Below are 17,346 nucleotides of genomic sequence, written 5' to 3'. Positions count from 1 at the left end.
TGATCACATTTGTCCAATGCTGCTTCAGTTCTCGTCTCATTTCCACTACAAACACTTTATTTATACCCCTGAACCCAAAAGACTGTAAATGAATCAATAAATGTGTCTTTCTCTGGGGGCCAAGTCCTCGGGCTGGTCCTGCTCCTCCACGCCGGGTTTAGACCTGAGGGTTAAGGTTCCTGATGATGAGTCCCAAACTGTGAACCCCCCAGGAGGAACCACCGTATCTGACTGTTATAGATCGTGTCTCAGACACACGGGCGTCCAGGTCCTCTCACAAACCTAAACCTCCATCTTATAGGTGCTGTGCAGCATGAATGACCTGAGCTCTTCTGCCAGTGCCCCCCCCCCCCCCACAACCCCCCCACCCCCACCCCCCCCCCCCACCTCGCTATCAGCACATCCTATTAATGTCATTTAATATCCAGACAATAATGTAATCGTGATTAAAACCAGACTCGTGGAAATGGCCATTAGCATCACACTTAATTATCTCCTGTTTCACTGTGCAGGAAGTGTGACAGGAAGTGTAACAGGAAGTGTGACAGGAAGTGTAACAGGAAGTGTGACAGGAAGTCGCACGTGGAGACCCAGGACCGTTTCAGGTGGAGACGAAAGAGGCTTTATTGAGCTCTGGCTGGGAGGACGCAGCTACAGGGCTGGAAAATGCAGCATTTGGGCCTTTTTTTACGTTCAGTCCCAGCTACAGCAGGACGCAGCTACAGCGAGACCTCGGTGGGAAGCGTCCCAGTTTGGTCTCTGGGACAGGAACCTCATCCCAAATATTAACATCTGACAGATGGAAGATCTGCACCTTTGTGAGGGGGGAAGAGTCCTGAAGCGGTGGGGGGGGGGGACTTCTGGCCAGAGGAATTAACCTCAGAGGAACTGGTAACGAGACAGCCAATCAGAGGGCGAGGAGACACTGGGGCCACGATAGCTGGGGGACAGGCAACGAGGTGGAGAGCCGCTCTGGGACGATGGCGTGGGCCACCCTTGTCAGCACTAATCCGGTGTAATGCTGTTTCCCTGAGGAATAAGGCGGATGAACCCGGGCTGCAGGACTCCCGTCACGGCTGTCGCGGACGCTCCGGCGTGAGTCTCGCTCAGCTGCTCCAGATGTGGGGGTGCACATAACGACCGGTGTTTGGAGATAACAGCCAGCCGTGACACCCATGCTGAACAGCTCCAGGTGATTATCAGGGCTACCTGCCCTCCCAGGTGGTGCGCTAGCTTTAGCGTTAGCTTAAACACACGTCAGCTCAGCACTTTAGCATCTTGTGGTGCCAGAGGAGGCTGCGTAGAGATGCTCCCCGAGGGCGTTTAGCCATTAAAGCAGATTTAATTTGTGATCCGATGACGACAGAACGTTCGGTGTGTCTTTGGACAGGAAGCGCTTCCGAACATCTAATGTGTGTTTTCCTCCGTGTGGAGGAAGCTGCTCCAACAAAACGAGGTCGCGCTGAATGCAAAACACCTCAAAACAAGAGTTCTGCAACTAGGCTAATGAATGCAGAGCCCGGGAACCCGCTTTACTACACGGTTCACGGCGGCGCTGAAGTGGACCCAACATAAAATCTTTGTGGGCTCTTCCTCCGTGTCCAAACACATCGATTTCTCCGCACCGACTCATTAATTTTAGTAACATTCTTCTTCTTCCAGAGAATAATCAGCGCTGCGTCTCACATCCGCCACAAAAGTGCTGATGAAAGGAAACGCCGCCTCCAACCAACGTGTCCTCGTTTGTGCGTGAGGAGGAGAATCCCGTTTTTGTGTCCATTATCTCCCGGCTGAAGTGGTGGAAGCTTCCGACCGGAAGCGTTTCTGGCTTCCAGGTTCCACACTCGAGACGCTCGGCGAATTCAGACGAGCCTCCGGATGAAACCGGAGCCAGGAACCCTGATTTGTGGTCTCATCGGGCAGGTTTCCAGAGCAAAGGTGGGCTGGCTGAACAGAAGCAAGCAGATCCCCGGATTCTGCCGCACGGGCTCATTATGGGGTTCTGGAAATGGGAAGTATTACGTAATACAGAACTGGGCCACCCGGGATCACCGCAGGAACGCCGGCTGCATCCACGCTCATAATTCGTCTTCAACCGCTGAATATGTTCTCCTAACTTAACCAGAAGTTCCTTTTTACTCACGTTCTGGGTTTGTGGGCGTGCGGGCGGAGCAGGCGGTCGGAGGAACGCTGGTTTGGAAATCCGATATTTGGTGGAAGCTGCGAACGGATCAACTTTGTGTCCGTGCTGTGCAAATGACTCGCAGCACTAAAGGAATCAATCTCTACACGGCTGCATTCAAAGCGAAGAAGTGGAGGAAATGAGAGCCCTCAGGTGGTGAAAAGACGATGATGGCGGATAAACGTGCGGCTCGGAGCTGCAGCGGCGCTCCGAGATCCCCCCGAGATCCCTCTGAATCTGTTATCCTGATTCCATTTTGGTTGGTTCGGACTCATTTGAGTAAACTTCACCTAGGATGACGAAATTAGGAATCCATTCTTCCTCTTTAGCTTCTCTCTCGGCCTCCATCCATCCATTCATTCATCCATTCATTCATTCATTCTCCCCTTAGTCTCTCACCACAGGAACCTTTACCAGGAGCCAGGAACCATCAGCCAAACTAAACAGTGACTAAATGCGGTTTGGATCACATGATCCCATCTTGCGTAATTCCCACCGACTTCCTGTGACTAAGAGCCAACCTGGAAAGATTAAATTGTGCCAGTGCCTGGAACTGAAGTGATCTGGTACTTTTGGAGGAAAAGCAGCTTTTCCCGGTGCCGCCCGCGGTCTGGATCCCCGGGATCTGCTGCTGATCTGCTGCAGCGGAGCAACAAGCTGACGTCCTGAGCCATTAATCCATAAATACTAAATCATGTCGCTGGGATTCATGACATAACGAAGGTTACCGGGGCGCCGCTGGGACGCTCACGAAGATCACAACTGGAACTAAAACATGCAGATGTGTCCGATCTGGGGGGAGGATCACTCACGGGGATCTCACGTGACCACGGGTCCCGGCTGTGGTGGCGCCCTGTTTGTGGCGCTCCTGCGGAGCAGCTGGATTCTCCGGGGGGGCTGGAGGAACGTGTGCAGGATCCATTTCACTCAGCTATGAAACTGATATTTCAGAACTAATTTTCTGCACTGCAGCCTGTTGTGTGCTCACAAGGTCACTGGCAGCAGGCTGCTGTTTATTGCCTTTTTATCCGTCTGTGTTACGTTATTTCACTTGATTTTATTCATAATGGAGATTTCCAACATTCAAACGACGGCGCCGTCATGGCGGAGGCTCTCGGACCGTCTCCGAAAGGCAGAGAGTCCATTAATATGGGAAGAGAGCGGAGATTTAGCTCCTCTCCAGAGTCACTCCGTGTTCCCTCGCACAGCTGCTCCGAGCGTCCACACACTGTTGCAGCGTGTGAGGTGGAAACGAGGCTCCAGTGTGAGATTCACACAATAAAAGACTAATTAGTGACGAGTGACGAGGTCACAGTCAGACCACAATCAGCTGATAAGAGTGCTGATGTCACACAAGTGCAGGTTCACCAGCAGCACGGCCTCGTACTGCAGGACAGCACCGACAGGAAGTGTGTGCGTGTGTGTGTGTGTGCGTGTGTGTGTGTGTGTGTGTTCGTGTGTGTGTGTGTGCGCGCGTGTGTGTGTGTGTGCGTGTGTGTGTGTGTCAGTCATCCAGCTCACCGCAGGGTTGAACTCGCTGTTTCACCACAGTCGGTGACGCTGAGCTGCAGCTAATAAAATGGAATGATCAGATTTTTCCAGGTTTTCAGACATTCCAAGAGATGGAAATGATCATTAAATGCGGCCACAAGCATCTCGACACGTTTGGAGGTGGAAGCTTTCGCCTCTCAGTCGTCGGGGAACATGCTGAACGACAGCAAAGAGGAGATTTTGCATTTAATCGTTCAACTAAAGGCTAAATGAGTTCAGAGGAGAGGCTGGCTCACATCTCAGGCTCGTTCCCACAAATATGCAGGAATCTACTGACGAAGTCGTTGCTTTTATTAACCTGGAGCAGAGGAGCGGTCGGCACATTCGATCTGGAGCGGGAGGAAGCGTAAAGACGTCTCGCCTTCATTGAGAGGACGAACTCAACGTTAATACTCAATGATACATGATGTTGACCCGAGACGTCACGCTAACGACGCTAATAACAGCACAACGACCTCGTTTTGGTCCAACATCCACCACTCAAGCGGCTGATTTGAGCCAGAGATGAATCTGGAAAACTTGGAAGCTGTCGGTTGTGGGAGGTAACGCAGGATTTTCCTTCCCTGCCGTGATAATGAAGGACGGATCAAAGCAAAAGTGGGAGGAGGACAGATCAAAGCAAAAGTGGGAGGAGGACGGATCAAAGCAAAAGTGGGAGGATCCCAACGTTCTGCAGTGATGGTGACGTTAGCCGCAACGCTACCAGAACCTCACCGGGCTCTTCTACACACCTCTGCCGGTCCTGCTGCCCCCAGAGGGCTGATGTTGCTAAAGAACAGGGTTATTGACGTGCACGCCGACGTGCGCCTGTTGACATTGAGGCCTTTATGAATCCACCAGAGCATCAGTCAAACCCAGTTAATGAAAAACCACTTCTGGGAGGCCTGCGGACCACCAGCACATCAGCTGTGCACGCTGGCACTCACTAATTGGCTTTACTACAACTGCAACAGATCATGTGACTGATGCCCCGCCCCCTTTGACCTGAACCGAACCTCCAGTATGGTGACAGACCCACGGATCAATTAGCTTCAGCACACACGATCAATCTGAGGACAAAGCAAGAGATGGAGAGGCTTTAGCGCTGACACGTTAGCATCTGCGCCTGTGTGCATGTGATGGTGCATGTGATGGTGCATGTGATGGTGCATGTGATGGTGCACGCTCAGCGAGGTGCCCTTCCCCTCCGGGATCATCGGAGCATCAATCACGGCTGTTCGCTGCTTCCTGTCGGCACAACAAGGCCCCTCCAACACTGGTCCCACGCGAGCCCGGCGGCGTGCGCGCGCGCGCGTGCGGTGCGGTGGCGTGCACGTTCACAAACACAAACCAGCACGTTCAACGCTGGTCACCAGGAATTTCACATCCAAGCAAACTTCTCCTTCTGGATGTTTCTTGCACGCGTGCACGTGTCGGTGCGCGGTCGGTCCGGTGCCAGGTGGTTTCCCGCCTCCTCGGTGCCGGTCGGGCCGCACGGTTCCGACTGCCTCCCAGCCACCCGCCAGCTGCCGCTAATGGACCCTCATTAGCGACCGCGGAGGAGTTGTGTTTGCACACTCAGCCGCTCCGTGTGAGGGTGTTTGGTCACGTGTTCCTCACCTTGCACCTTAAATCCATCCGCCCTGTTCCGCCCCTCCCCCATCCGGAAGTTACGCAACGCCCCGAGGAAGAGCGCTGCTGTTGCGCAACAGGCGGGTGAGCGCCGGCCCGCACTAATCACTTTCCTTTGTGACGACAGATTGAGGCGTTTCGCGGCGAGAGGTCGGAATTAGCCGCGTGTTTCCGCTTCCTGCTGCGAAACGGAACATTCCATTATTCCACGAACGGCAGGGGGAAGGAACGCCGAACTTCTCCAACGCCGTTAAACAAACAAAATAATGAATAAAACAGGGAGAGGTGGGACTCGCTGAAAAGGTCGAAATTCCCGCCTTTACTTCCATTCAGTGCGCTGTGATGTGTTAAATTGCTCCCGTGTCAGAAAATACCAGCCCCTCCCGCTGTATCCCCCCTCCCTGGTCATTAGGGGCGGCTCGCCGCGGGCCCAGGTGCCCCCGGTCCAGCCGGCGTGGGGGTGGCGGTGCTGCTCTGCTCCCCCCTCCCATAAACAGGCTCCTCCTAATGACCTCCGACAGTCGTACCCCGGCGCCGCTATCAGCAGGAGGTCGCTCCAGACAGCACCGGGGGGCTTTTGGAGGTGGCCAAGCGGCACGGCGAGCAGCATTAGCGGCGCCATTAACCCCGGGTCGCCTGATGAGCTCATCTACATCCATTTGACTTGGTGCTCCGGTTCCTCGGGTTCCTCAAGGGCAGCGCCGGAGCGTCCACCTCCACCTGCCGCAGACAGATGTGGCCAGAGGAAGAGTTTTCTTTTCCTCACATCAAATATTCATCCGGTCGGCGCCGCCATTTAACGGATAAAAGCCGGCGGATGAAACATGTAACCATCGTTACGCTAATTAACAGAATTCTGGACATTCCAGACGCTCCCACACCTGAAGGTTCCGTTTTAAATGAACGGAGTTTGTCTCCTTTAGATGGAATTAAATGTATGTCGGAGTCTTTCAACGCTTCGCGATAACGTTACCATGGCAACTGGAGTATGCACCATACAGTGTGTGTTGGTCCGACAACACGGCGCAGCAGAAAACCTTGAAAATCTTGAAAATGAGCCAAAAAACTAGAGAAGAAAAGAAAACTAAAGCGGCTAAATCAGCTAAATATCTGAAATAAATGTATCTTTTTATATGAACCAGTTTGAACCATCACAAACCAGTATGGACCAGTATGGACCAGTTTGAACCAGTATGGACCAGATACAGCCAGAAGCAAAATATGTTTTACTATTAAAGATAAAATGTAATAAACAAGCATAATAAACGGACGTTTGCACCTGAGGAACATCTACGGACGCAGGAGAACCACTGACCACTTGTTCTACCCAGCAGGTCCGATTCTCCCAGATCCCAGTAGGAACTGGGAGAATCCCAGTTTAGCTTTAGCTCCTTTGATCATCAGTCATTAAGACACATCAGCTGCTGAGCCTACTACAGATCCTTCAGTTAACGAACAGTTAACGAGCAGTTAGCGACCAGTTAACGAACAGTTAACGAGCAGTTAACGAACAGTTAGCGAACAGTTAACGAGCAGTTAACAAGCAGTTAACGAACAGTTAGCGGCCAGTTAACAAGCAGTTAACAAGCAGTTACCAAGCAGTTAATGAACAGTTAACGAACAGTTAACAAGCAGTTAACAAGCAGTTACCGAGCAGTTAACAAGCAGTTAACGAACAGGTAACGAACAGTTAGCGGCCAGTTAACGAGCAGTTAACAAGCAGTTAACAAGCCGTTATCAAACAGTTAACGAGCAGTTAGCAGCCAGTTAACGAGCAGTTAACAAGCAGTTAGCAGCCAGTTAACGAGCAGTTAGCGAGCGCTCTTCTGTTGGCTGTTCAAGGTCCAAGATCCAGATCCAGGTTGAGTGGTTCCGGCCCGTCTCAGCCCAGCACAGGTGGCAGCACCAGAACATCCGCGCCGAGGCTGCCGGCCTTGTCTGTTCTGGATAAACTCACCGCTAACTCACTGCTAACTCACCGCTAACACGCCGTCAACACACCGAGCACATGGATATAAGTAGGTTTACGACTATGTAATAAAGCAGCGACATGAACAACAGGCTGCTCGACTCGTTTCCTTTCTGTTTCCTTTCATTTGTCCTAATTTATGCTCTTCAACACCAAGACAGAAGGAAGGAAGGAAGGAAGGAAGGAAGGAAGGAAGGAAGGAAGGAAGGAAGGAAGGAAGGAAGGAAGGAAGGAAGGACGGACTTGTCTTTTGTTGGGGCTGCTGTGAGCTGTGTGAGCTCCAGGTTTTAGATGGAGGTGATGGGAACTGTCAGGTGAGATGAGAGAAGGAACGTTTATCAGTGGGAACATCTTCCTAATCCAGGATGTGCTGGAGGTCGGAATCACCACGGAAACCATCTCACACGGTCCTGCAGCCCAGAAAAGAACCCGCTGAAGAATCCAATCCTCCGTCAGGGCGCTGCTGCAGCCCAGCAAGGGAACATTCTGGGATTACATTTCACCTCCCAGATGGCCCCTAATCTCAAATGAAACTCTTCCAGGGAGCAGCCCGGACTTCCGGGAATACTGGGAACACATCTGCACTGGCAGGGTGGAACAGAACCACTGCCGGGAAAATAACTGATGATTAGAGACAAAACCAATGAAGAAAAAAGCCAGATGTCGGCCATGAGGGGTGGGGGTGAGGGGGGGTGAGGGGGTGAAGGTGGGGGGGGGCAGTGGGGGGGGGGGGGGGGGCTGCCGCCTGTGTGAACGCGCCTCATTAACAGACTGAAGCCTAAAAGGTGTTGACAGCTGTGTCCATCAGGGGGGAGGACAGGACGGTCCAGTTTGTCTGTGTGTGTCCTCTTCCTCCCTCCCTCTCCCCCCTCCACCACCTCTCTCTCTCCCCCCTCTCCCCCACCTCTCTCTCCCCCCTCTCCTCCCTCTCCCCACCCCCCTCCCTCCCCCTTCTTCCATCATTGGTATCCAAAAGTTCCCGTCAGCCTGTCCTGTCTTTTTGCTGACTGGACTATTCCTCGGGGACCATGTGGATTATCTCTGTTCCTCCTGTCTGATGAATTCTGCCTGCCAGACCCCCCCCCCCCCTCCCCCCCCTCACTCACTGCAGCACAACCTGGCTCCAGAATACCTGGTTAAAGGTACTCACTGTGATAAAGGCAGGATACTAAATTACAATTCTTCAGATGGGGGGGGGGGGGGTCCTTCACTAACCAGGAAATAATCTGGGAATTTATCCACGAGGATTCGGCTGTAAACCAACAGTGTGGGAAAATGCCCCCCAGGAAGCTCAGACTCCCAGCAGCCTGGCTGGGGGGCCTCACCCCCCCTCGCATCACAGAGCTGTCGGACCAACTCACACACACTCCTGTATCCTTCCACAGCCAACTCACACACACTCCTGTATCCTTCCACAGCCAACTCACACACACTCCTGCATCCTTCCACAGCCAACTCACACACACTCCTGTATCCTTCCACAGCCAACTCACACACACTCCTGTATCCTTCCACAGCCAACTCACACACACTCCTGCATCCTTCCACAGCCAACTCACACACACTCCTGCATCCTTCCACAGCCAACTCACACACACTCCTGTATCCTTCCACAGCCAACTCACACACACTCCTGTATCCTTCCACAGCCAACTCACACACACTCCTGCATCCTTCCACAGCCAACTCACACACTCCTGTATCCTTCCACAGCCAACTCACACACACCCCTGTATCCTTTCACAGCCAACTCACACACACTCGTGTATCCTTCCACAGCCAACTCACACACTCCTGTATCCTTCCACAGCCAACTCACACACACTCCTGTATCCTTCCACAGCCAACTCACACACACTCCTGTATCCTTCCACAGCCAACTCACACACACACTCCTGCATCCTTCCACAGCCAACTCACACACACTCCTGTATCCTTTCACAGCCAACTCACACACACTCCTGTATCCTTTCACAGCCAACTCACACACACTCCTGTATCCTTTCACAGCCAACTCACACACACTCCTGTATCCTTCCACAGCCAACTCACACACACTCCTGTATCCTTCCACAGCCAACTCACACACTCCTGTATCCTTTCACAGCCAACTCACACACACTCCTGCATCCTTTCACAGCCAGCAGAAAGTTAATTAAGGGCCGTCTGGTGGCGGCGTGCCCGTGATGTCCTCGCCGCTGCTACAACCTTATTACCCAGACTTTAACACTGATGAATTAGTGCTCTTTTCCTGCCTTCCACACTCACCCTGGGTGATCTATTGATCGATCAATGCCAGGACAGGTCGAGCACACGCTCCTTTGCAAAGGTAAATATACCATTTTTGGAAATAACTCAATAAAATTGTGGAAATCTGCACCAAACACGAGCAGCGCTGGTGAAATGAGAACGACAGCTGACATTTTGGAGCACGTGGAAGGTGAATAAGTCGTGATTCTCGTGGTCAAATCCGAATAAGACACGTTTCCGACAGCCTAAACCAGCAGCTTCATTCCGAGTGGGACGAGCTGCTGGGAAAATGTGTTGCTGATCCAGAGGTTGGACACAAGAAGGCAAATTTGCAGACTCGGGCGATTAAAAGTGACGCGTCTCTCTCATTTCTGCCCTCTTTGTGTTTGAAGTTTGCCCATGGATCTATAAATATTCCCCCAGCTCTGATGATCGACATTGTGGGTATTTATAAATCTCACCATTCAGCTGAATGTGAAGAATGCCGCGTCACAAACCCCCGCAGATGCACGCCACCATCGGCAGCTCTTCCAGCTCAAGCATGTCGAAAATTGAATGTGACTTTAATTATGAGCTAAACAATAGCGGCCTCCACGACAGGAAGGCGGCTGTGGCTCCATAATCAGGAGGTGGAGGAGACAACATTCAGATTCGGTGGCAGGAAATGATGTTTCTAAGTCTGGGTGACGAGTGTTGATGCAGCAGAGCTCACAAACACACACGCTTAAGGACACACACCATCACCAACACCAGGATACTTGCTCAAAGGTTCGTGAGTTGACCAGCTCTCAACAGGACTAACGCTCGTGTTAAGCCCGTTAATGTGGTCCAGCTCAGCTGATCCAGTGATGAGAAGGTGATGAGACCGAAGCTCTGATCCATCACTTAACTCCCTGAGTCACCGTCACCCTTCACACAAGCAGGATGCAGCTAATTAGACGTCATTTGTGCAAATCTTGGGAATAAATAAGTCTAAATGAAACGCGTGAAAGCCGGAACACTTTCAGCTTTTACATGTCTCAGGAATTACAAAGATTTGGATGACTCAACATCTAATTTGGAGAACATATTGACAAGAGTGAGGACGGTCCCATTTAATGCCAATTTAATGCCCCTTAAGCTGCATCCATCAAAGCTTTAAGCTGTGATTTCATGTGACGCGACAAAGCAAATGAGCAGCTTTAGTTTTATGGCCAGAAGCGAAACCGTTTCATTAAGTGTAATTTTTGACATTCTAATCAACCCTGTTTCCAGCAATTTTCATAGAAAGACTGACAGTATCACCATCGCCATGGCAACACAGGCACCCTGCTAACAGAAGCAACAAAATACATTAAAAAATAAAACTGGCTAAAGCAAGTTTGCTGGTTCCTAATTGCTATTAAAGCTCTCCATGATGTCACAGTTTACTGCTGCAGATCCATCAGATCAGGAGCAGCAAGATCCCTAAAAGAGGAAAAGCTGGAAAAGCTGGAAAAGCTGGAAAAGCTGGAAAAGCTGGAAAAGAAGCTGCCTAAAATGACACCTGTGAGCAGCAGCAGCAGCAATCTGGACATCGTTCTGCACATCTGCCTGTGAGCTCCAGCCCTGCTGCTGCTGCCCCCCCCCCGGACAGACGGACGCGCCGTGCATGCGTCCCGGGGACAGCGCTCCGCCAACACGCTCCCGCCCCAGGGCGGCACCTCGGCGCTCCGACGCAGCGTTTGAAGCCTCCGTCCCCTCGCTCAACCATTTCAAGGTTTTCTTCTCCTCATTTGCTGAGGAGCTCTCGGGGCATCGCTGCACAGCTGCAACCAACTCCAAGGAAAAGCCTCCACCGGGAACGTGCACGGCCAACGACGCACGTGCTGCTTCCTCTAGCAGGTATTTCTGTATGATGCAAAGGTCACATGTCTTTGCCTGTGGTCACAACGGTGCCCGTCGGGATTCAGAGGCCGACGGCCAGCGGGAATCGTAAAAGGAAGGAAGGCAACATTTTTATGAGCAAAATAAAAGGAGGAGTGAGAATAACGAGCAGCAGCGTGAGCAGAGAAACGTTTCAGGAGGACAAATGTTGACCCTCTCCATGAAGATGGAAGGAAAGGGTTCAAAGAGAGGTGTGGAAGAAAGGCTGACTTGAATAAAATGGTTGGATTTACCCAAAAGATGCAGATTTCCAAGTGCGACAGGGGTAAATTCTTCTGCTCTGAGAGGGCAGAAGGCTGAAGGGAATCTCGGAGACTTCCACGGGCAGCGAGGCGTGTCGCCTGCAACAGAAAAAAAGAGAGGAAATGCATCAGAACGCACCGTTCAAGTAAACCAAATTCATTTATTCCATTCAAAATCAGACAGATGTGGAATCTGGAACCAGACAGGAGAGATGGATGCAGCCACGACTGTACGCGTCATCACGAGGGGCCGAACCAGCCCCTCGTGGAGCGGAGGTGCCAGACTAAAGCTGACGGGACATGACAACAGTCTGGTGAGGAGATATGAGAAGGAAAACATGACGATTACTTCCTGCCTCACACACGCTGCAGCGGAAAGGTGAAGACATGGATAGTTTAACAGCAGTAGTGCACCAACACCGGGGGAGGTGTTCCAGCGCCCCCCCAGCAGGCCGTTCCCAGAGGAGCGGAGCCATGTTTGGCCTCCCATCACCGCTCAGGGAGGGCTGACAGGATCCAGGTGGCCTCTCTGCTGTCAACAATCATTCCTGATGACAGTCACGTCACGACCTCCAGCAAACTGCTGAGCCCACGCTTTGGCCTTTCCTCGCTGAATAAATAATAAAAGGCTAAATTATTATTTCCTCCCGTTATCTCGGGCTGCAGATCCCTGAAATATGAAGGGATTTTAAAGAGTAAACTCTGTTGACACAACACGCTTGAATCCTTGCATCCGAGGGTCTGTGACCCCCCCCCCCCCCCGCTCACACTGGCAGCGTCACCGCGGTGACCTCATAGAAATGAGCTTTAAATAGATTAAAGAAGAACATGGGCCACACAGGCACAATCACAATGGTGGACAGAGAGACGGACGTGACCCTAAAGGTCGTGACCCTAAAGGTCGGCATGCTTGAAGGCTGGGAAGGATGAAAGACATCAAAAATACATGAAATATGAGAGGGGAAGATTGTTGTTTGTGTGCTGTTGCCTTGAAAGGTCCCGACCAGGAACAGCATTAAACAGCAGCAGTCCAGACGTCCTCAGAGCCCTGAACCGCCCCCCCTCAAACCCCCCCCACCCCCCTCAAACCCCCCCCCCAGGATTCTAGCTGACTCCTCTTCACTTTAAAGGTAACTGCTGCATAATTCTTACACAGCTCATCAGAGTCGCAGCTCATCACATTAACAAGGTCCATTTGAAGACACCTGACAGGATCCAATCCCGTTGAATCGTGCACGGCGGGCCCGGCGCGTGCACGGTGTTTTGGACCGAGCCGAGCGCTTTCCATCACTTTAGTGGAAACAACGAAGGGAAAAAGCTCATTTCCATCAGTTAATATTTGATTTGCCGCCATGACGACCGTGACAGATGAGAGAATCATAAAAATGTAAATCCTTAAACTACCTGCGTTGTGAATGTGAGCGAGCAAAATGAACCCTGGGTGTGTGAGCAGGATGAATAAATGTGGCCCGAGGACAGGCGGGCGCGGCTCCCGTGTGACCCGGAGCAGCCAGTAATAATCTCTGGTGCGCTGAGGTTAAGTGCTGGAGGACTTCCTGCTGCAGAAGCTGCTGCTATCTGCAGCCTGCAGCGTCTCGCTGCACCATCGGGGGGGTGCTGGGGCAGGGTCAAGGACTAATTGAGCTTAATAGCAGTGCTGAGACTGGAAGTAGCGGAGCTGTCAGAGCAAATTTACTGTAAATAAATCTTTTCCTTCCTGATCAGGACGTGAGGAACTATCGAGCCCAGGCTGCCCGGTCACCAAACCTGGGGGGCAGAAATGCTCCGTAACGTAGCCGCACAGTAAATGGCGGTGGTTTAAAACTCTAAATGTCATGTTGTGAATGTTTCTAAGCTCATTTTTTACTGAAAGTTCAAGTCTGTCACATGATTAAAGAGAAGAATTGATGTGTGGTTGGTGAGCAAAGGGTGGAGTCAGTGACCTTCTGGGGGGAGGGGGGGCTCCAGAGGTGGTGGTGCTGGTGCACCGGTCAATACTGCACACTCCCTCCCTTAATCAGCACGGCCCACCAAGGTCAGCTCATCTGGAAACAGCCGTGCGCTCCTCTCACACCGGCTCAGCCCGGAATCCAGACGAGGGGGAGATGAACACAAGCGAAGAGTGCGACTGCGTCCCGCCACAACACCCACCAGGGAGGGCGGGGGGGCGCTTTGTCTGTGGCAGGAAGCTGCGCTCCATCAGTTATGAAACAGCGTGTTACCGAGCTTTAACCGGTTTTACTCTATTTAATGAGAACATCCAAATCTTGTACTTGTTGCCGCGGCAGCGTCGCGTCCCCGACTGTAATCAGGTTACCTCACGGCCTCAGCCACCAAAGAGAAGAGGAAAAGAATGGGATCATTCCGGATCTCTCCGGAACTTTGACTCTGGATCCGTAGATATTAAAGACGTGCACGCGCTGATAAAGCTGCTGCAGTCTAAATATCACAAGATTAGTCCATTGTTTTCCTGACTTTAAAGGACGAGTGATGTGATATGAGCCCGCGTTAGCTAACATGCTGAACAGGATCCACATCGTGGTGGCTGCTCGAGCCCCCCGGTTCTGGTGTCGGCCTCCCCGACACCTTCGCAGCCTCACTGCTCTTCATCGGATCCTCAGAGCAGCTTCTGTCCATCGGTAATTCAGCAGGTCGCCAGGTCCAAACCTTCCCAGTCACAGTGGAACCTCACTCAGGAGCGTAATTACAACAGCAGCAATGATGCAAATACATGTAATTCATGCATGGAAGCACTTTAAGGGGGCTCATTTCTATCCTATTATCTTACACCAAATTAAAGGCCGCTGTGTCCGGTAGTCGGAGGCTGGAGGAAGGAACCAGCCCCGGATGAAACACAGCGATGTCACGGTTACAGAGCTCATCTCCAGCTCAATCATGGGCCGAAAACACCAAAAAAACCAGCCCAGAGAAAAGTCAGCAGCACATTATCTGCTCTAATGTAGCATGTGGAGCCCTTTATTCATGGCTGCAACATCCCGCTAAGGGCTGATTCAATTACTGTTGTGTGACAGCAAAGCAAAGATTCTTGATAAGAACCGGTCCCCAAACACCAACAGTTCCTAGAGGACACGGCTACATCATGGCTTTGTTTAAAGGCTGAGCACGCGTGGAGGTGTCGACGAGCACCCGCGCACGGCCGGGAGCAAAGGAAAGCATAAGCACATTACAACGACGGTGATAAACTGTTTGTTTCTGTGAGGAACGTCGCGGCAACGGGCCGCTGTAGCCTGCAGCCCCGCGAGGAGACGAAGGTTTTAGCAACGGCGCCAAAAATCCTGCAGATCTCCAGTAAAAACAGATTCAAACGAGAAACTGAGCAGGTTCTGGTACGAGAGTCCAACAGCAGAAGCTGAAGCCTCCTCAGAAACCAGCAGATTAGACTCGGTTAGTACCCGTTAGCGCGGTCAGGTTGATCAGGGTGACGCTCCCGGCAGAACGACATCAGGCTGCTTTCTCTCACGATCCGCTCAGATTCCCCGTATTCAGCTGGATTCCACTAAAACCGCCACATTGCGTCATTTGCAGACGCACCTAATTACCTGCTCTTGTTGTAAACCCTCTTAACGAGCTCGGGTGTCATTATGTTCAGCGTTTCTCTCTGGAAAACATCATGTGCCAGCTCTACCCAAAAGGATTGTTGCCATGGCAGCCAGGTGGCTCTAAAAGGTCCAAACACACACGCGAGCGGTTCAGTTTGAACCAGCTGCTAATTTCTGCCGAGCCTGACGGGTCTGCTGAGGTCTGAGATGCTCTCAGAGATGCTCCCAGAGATGCTCTCAGAGATGCTCCCAGAGATGCTCTCAGAGATGCTCTCAGAGATGCTCTCAGAGATGCTCTCAGAGATGCTCTCAGAGATGCTCTCAGAGATGCTCTCACTGGTCTCCAGCATCGTTCAGGCTGACGTGCACCAGCTTGCACGTCAACGTGCATTAACGGGGCTGGCGTGTCTGCAGGCTCCCGGCTGCAAGCGTCCTGTCCAGCTGATAAAACCGGAATCACGAATCCCTCCTCCCACATCTGACTGGAGTGTGGGGACACCGTGCAGGACCGCTGGAACTGCCTTTAAATACAGCAGTCGCTTTAACCCCCCCGTCAGGTCATGTGACCTGCTGGTCTCTTTCAGTCCTACATCGGGAGTCAATGTTGACTGAAGATGTGATCAGACATTGCTGACGGGTTCCTGAAGAACTCTGGATGGAGTGAAGATGAAGGACGGAGGGCGAAGCACATATGAACTCTGAGTACATGGATAGAAATGAGAACGTGTGGAGCATGTATGCAGAGGCAGGGCAGCACGTACCTGACGCCTCTGGACCCTTCGCTCTCCGATCTGTAGAGGACAGAGATGCTCATTAGTTGATGGGAACCACAGAGCTAACGGGAATATTTGTCCATGGAAACAGCATCAACAGCAGGAAAGAACATCTGGAGCCGCGACCGACTCGGAAGGAAGTTCGCTGGAAAGTGAAAGTGCCAATTAAAGGAGGGAAACTGTCTTTGCTTTTCCAGCCCAGCAAGTCGGAGCCAGTTAAAGCTCAGCCGTTGGAGCAGCGGAACGTTAACAGGCTCTCGGGGAAACACACGTTCCCCATTAACTTAAGACGTTAACCTATAGCCAACGTAAACGCCGGGACCGTCAGGCTCCTCGCCATCACGCTGCTGAAAGCTGCTTTCTGTCCACGTCACCAGCTTTAGACATCGTTACTCCAGCAGCTCCCTGAAGCCCAGGCAGATATTGTGTCTTCCAGAGCCCATCCAGCTACAGTAAAGAGGCTCTTCTCACCCTCCAGCGGCACTAAAGTATCAACTGTTCGGCTCAATATTGCTCCTGTGCGAGCAAACGATCAGTGAATTTCACTTCAGAGGAAGTTGAAACAAGAGGAGACGCTTCAACACGCCTGTTTATCCAGATAAATCTTCTCCTAATGGGCTAAAATGCAGCCGGATCGTGGAAAGATGAGACAATCAAGGGCTGCGCCGTGGATCATTCCCAGAGATTTCAAATGACAAACAGAGAAAATACTGTACAATGAGGGAAGTGCTCGTGTGTGTGTGTGTGTGTGTGTGTGTGTGTGTGTGTGTGTGTGTGTGTGTGTGTGTGTGTGTGTGTGTGGGCGCCCAGAGGAAATCATAAGCTGTCAGTGAGGGAGCCAGAAAATGAATGACTGATTTTCTGTTGTGAGTAAAATCAATGAGAAGCAGCGACACAACGAAGCTGCGGACGGAGAACTGTGGTCGTTTCAGACTCACACACACACACACACACACACACACACACGCACAGCTGCAGAGCTTAAGATCATCAGTCCGATTAAGTTAACGATGTTATCTGTGAATGTGAGACGCAGGAGCGGGGCCCAGGATCCCGTTAGCATCAACGCTGACTCAGACAGCAGCAGCTCCTCAGTAACTGGTGAGTGGGTGAAGAAAATGCTGCATAACGTCGTTATCACAATAGCGGAGCCGTCTAATTATTACCATGATTAGAGTGAAACTCGTTATCATCGGCGCTTCAAAATTGGCCTCCGCTAGCACAGAAACACAACGTTAGCGGACATAAAGCACCAGGAAGCAGTTTAATTGGTACTTCGGATCTAACTTTGGATAAAAGTGTG

At 51.7% G+C, this 17,346-nt stretch overlaps 1 protein-coding gene across 1 annotated transcript in view; it reads right to left on the bottom strand.

Moving 5' to 3' along the window:
• iqsec1b (IQ motif and Sec7 domain ArfGEF 1b) overlaps positions 1-17,346 on the bottom strand; it is a 71,801-nt gene that overhangs the window by 40,950 nt on the left and 13,505 nt on the right. Inside the window, 2 exon segments of the mRNA XM_057029168.1 lie at positions 11,702-11,809; positions 16,032-16,061. Coding sequence (XP_056885148.1) covers positions 11,702-11,809; positions 16,032-16,061 — 138 coding nt within the window.

Source organism: Takifugu flavidus, chromosome 4 (genome assembly GCF_003711565.1).
Source record: "Takifugu flavidus isolate HTHZ2018 chromosome 4, ASM371156v2, whole genome shotgun sequence".
NCBI classification, from domain to species: Eukaryota; Metazoa; Chordata; class Actinopteri; order Tetraodontiformes; family Tetraodontidae; genus Takifugu; species Takifugu flavidus.
Note: the sequence above shows the minus strand (reverse complement) of the source record. Positions and strands in the feature narration are given on the sequence as shown.